This window comes from Monopterus albus, unplaced genomic scaffold, assembly GCF_001952655.1.
Source record: "Monopterus albus unplaced genomic scaffold, M_albus_1.0 scaffold189.1, whole genome shotgun sequence".
In the NCBI taxonomy this organism is placed as follows: Eukaryota; Metazoa; Chordata; class Actinopteri; order Synbranchiformes; family Synbranchidae; genus Monopterus; species Monopterus albus.
This window is the reverse complement of record NW_018128069.1, coordinates 704,337-707,473: the sequence shown is the minus strand read 5'-3', so window position 1 is coordinate 707,473 and position 3,137 is coordinate 704,337. Positions and strand designations below refer to the sequence as shown.

At 39.9% G+C, this 3,137-nt stretch overlaps 1 protein-coding gene across 1 annotated transcript in view; it reads left to right on the top strand.

Moving 5' to 3' along the window:
- slc39a3 (solute carrier family 39 member 3) overlaps nt 1-1,082 on the top strand; it is a 7,719-nt gene extending 6,637 nt beyond the window's left edge. The window contains exon 5 of the mRNA XM_020617424.1: nt 1-1,082. This exon is cut by the window's left edge and continues 23 nt beyond it. Within this exon, the coding sequence (XP_020473080.1) occupies nt 1-261 (261 nt within the window). The 3' untranslated portion in view covers nt 262-1,082.
- Nucleotides 1,083-3,137: the final 2,055 nt, after the last annotated feature.

Here is a 3,137-nt window from a genome sequence, read left to right as displayed (position 1 = left end):
GCCGGCTGCCTGCTGCTGTTTGCCGTCATGTCCCCGCTGGGCATCAGCCTGGGCATCGGCCTCACCGAGACCAAGGCAGCCCTGCAGCACCAATTGGTCTGCTGCACACTGGAGGGGCTGGCAGTGGGAACCTTCATCTACATCACTTTCATGGAGATCCTGCCGCATGAGCTCAGCTCCCCCAGGAACCGAATGCCCAAGGTGGCCATGCTGTTGGTGGGCTTCGCCGTGGTCACTGGCGTGCTCTTCCTCAAACTGTAACCATGGTGACATAAAGATTTGGCGCAGACGTCTGCCATGACACCAGAAGTTCACACGTGACAACAAGCTTGTTTCAGAATAAGAGAAAAGAAACCCACTCCTTTCTAGGTCATAAACATTTTAGAAACTAATGAGTGCATCATAAACATCTGTCCTTTAAAACCCCGGTCATGTAGATTCTATCTGCTACTTCACACCAACGTAGTTTAAAGGAATGGTCCGCCGTCCCAGGTCAAAGCTGTGAGGGGATAAAGTAGTGTAATTAGTGATGGTATGGAGAAACCATATTAGATACTGTACATTGGCTGACAGTGGAGACATGGACTGTGCTGCACAGGCAGTTTAAGAAGTTTCCATGTGCCCAAAAGCCAAAGTTGTTCAAATTATGAACCTGCAGACCTGAGAAGCCTGAAGTATTTAACATGGTTTGTTTTATGTTCAAGAAACAACTTAAATGATTTTGTGTAACTGTTTTTCATCAGTTCTGACTGTTATTTTGTTTTTCACCAATATTCTGTTACATTTGCTGCCAAACTGAACAGGACAGCGACTCAGATATGTCATGTGTCAAATTTCTGCAGCTATTGTCAAACATCAGTCTTTCTGGAAACTGCTCATTGCTGCCTCCTCAAAATATGACAAATATGTTGGTTTATTATTCAGTCATCAGATACTGACAACTGAATCTAGATATTAAAATTAGTAACAGTGAAAATGTACCCTGACAGAAACGTACCCTAAGTAGAAACAGAAAACATTGTGTCCTGTTGAACGGGGAAAACTCCCGATTTGTCTCTTTTCACTTCAAGTTTGAAAACAATTCTTTTATTGTGATGAGAAACACTGTGCTGCACAAACACAATCGGCTGATTGTTGTTCAGTCACAGAGAATTTACTACACTGGCTCCCGTTTAGGAGCAGCTCTGATTTATTTTTGTCTTGTTTAAATAGATTTCACGAGCAGAAACTGAGCTGTTGACGTAGTGGCCGAAGCATGTTCTAGACAACATCCGTTAGAAATGTATTTTTGTAATTTTATCACCAAAGTCTTTTAAGGAGATGTGTATTTTAATCATTGTGTTTGAATGTATGAATTGTGTGTTATATGTCGTACTGTGATGATACATGAAAGGCATTAACAAACTAATTAAACAAAGAATAGTTTTTCAGACCACACGGTGACTGAGAGTGTGAATTTGTTGGCTTCAAATTAAAAGTTTTAACATGCTATTAAAAAGATTTCTGAAAAATAAAACTCATTATCCTTATTTCTCCATAATTTTAACTTAAATTTTTTTTATTGAATTTATGTAATTTATTATTTTGAGACTCAAAGTTTATTCATGAGTTTAGACACAGTAGTTTGACTAAACAAATTGCAACTTTAGGTTCACTTACCAGCTTTTTACACACATTCCTACCTCCGAGTGAAATGTGTGTGTGTACGTGGACCTTGAGTTAGCTTTGTTTTGTTTGTCCCATTTTATCTCTGTTTTGTTCACAAGTGAAACAGCAGAGGCCAAGACGTCCCAGTGTTTGGTGCCAAAGCCCAATCTACACTGGATCCTACATTTCCCATGATCCAGCTCGATAGCCTCACCTTATCAGACCTTTCATGCCTGCAACCCAACCATAAACAGGCATCAGCAGATTCAGCACAAGGAGACACAAAACAATTACAGAGACAAAGTGATCACAACAAGATGCAGTGTGACCACAAAGAGATTTTTAAAAATGGCTCCTTTTTCATAATTTCTTATAACTCTTAACTAAAATGTGGTGGGACATTACTGAAGCAGGTCACAAATCTCTGAGAGGCGATTTTCACAATGTTGGCAAAGTTACACAGAGATAAAGGGGAGAATAAATACTGCAACGTTTACATTTAGACAAGCTTGTTTAATATTTTGTCAGTTCAAAAATAATGTTCCTGAAACTTGTTTGAAAGTTTTTTGCAGTTGGACATAGATTTTTTTTAACTGATTTTACAGGTTCAATCAGCCCACACATTTTCTCCAGGAAATTATAATTTGTTTTTTTTTCCACTCATTAACACATCTGTGCAGGGAGCTGAAGTGTCTTTGAACTCCCACCAGCTCCAGCTCCAGACTTTGACCGCTGACCTTCCTATAGCTAAGGTGGAGCAGGTGAAGGGAGAAACCCCAACATCGGTCACTACTGCAGAATCACATTGTGATCACATCATAATAAACGCAGGAAGTCTGTGGTTTCGTCTGTGCAGCGCAGTAGCGGAGAGCTGTCGGCAGGTGTCGCACTGCGACTTTCTCCCACTACTCAAAGCTTGTCTATATGACAGGATGTCTTACCCTATTCGTTATGTCTTGTTCTTCTGTGACAGACTCTGTAGATGACAAGCAGTTCTACATCGAACTAGGCTACGAATATAAAACACGTCGACTGTGCTCTGATACATAGTTTAGTTGAGAAATTTGAACCAGGGACATTATTTCTAAAGCGATCATAAATTGAAATGATACATTCATAGTGATGCTCTATGGTTAGCAGGCTGACATTTCCTGATTTTTATTAGCCGGTACTAACAATAAGTGATGCAAGGTGTGCACCGACTGACATCACATCCAGGTGTGATATCTAGACTCATTAAAACTGAAAAGATTAGTCGAGCATCGCATTGGTGTGGTTATTTGTTCAAATACTTGTCCCAATTGTTGTTGTTTTTGTATCAGGCATTATTTTATTGCTTTATATATTTATGGACATATGAAAACACATGACAACATGAAATCACAATAGCCTCTTAGTTTAGGGTATTTGCTAACATTTTTAAAGTTTCTGACACAACTGAACAAAATGGCATGACACAAACGCGCGGCGGTTAGGCCGAGCCGAGACGA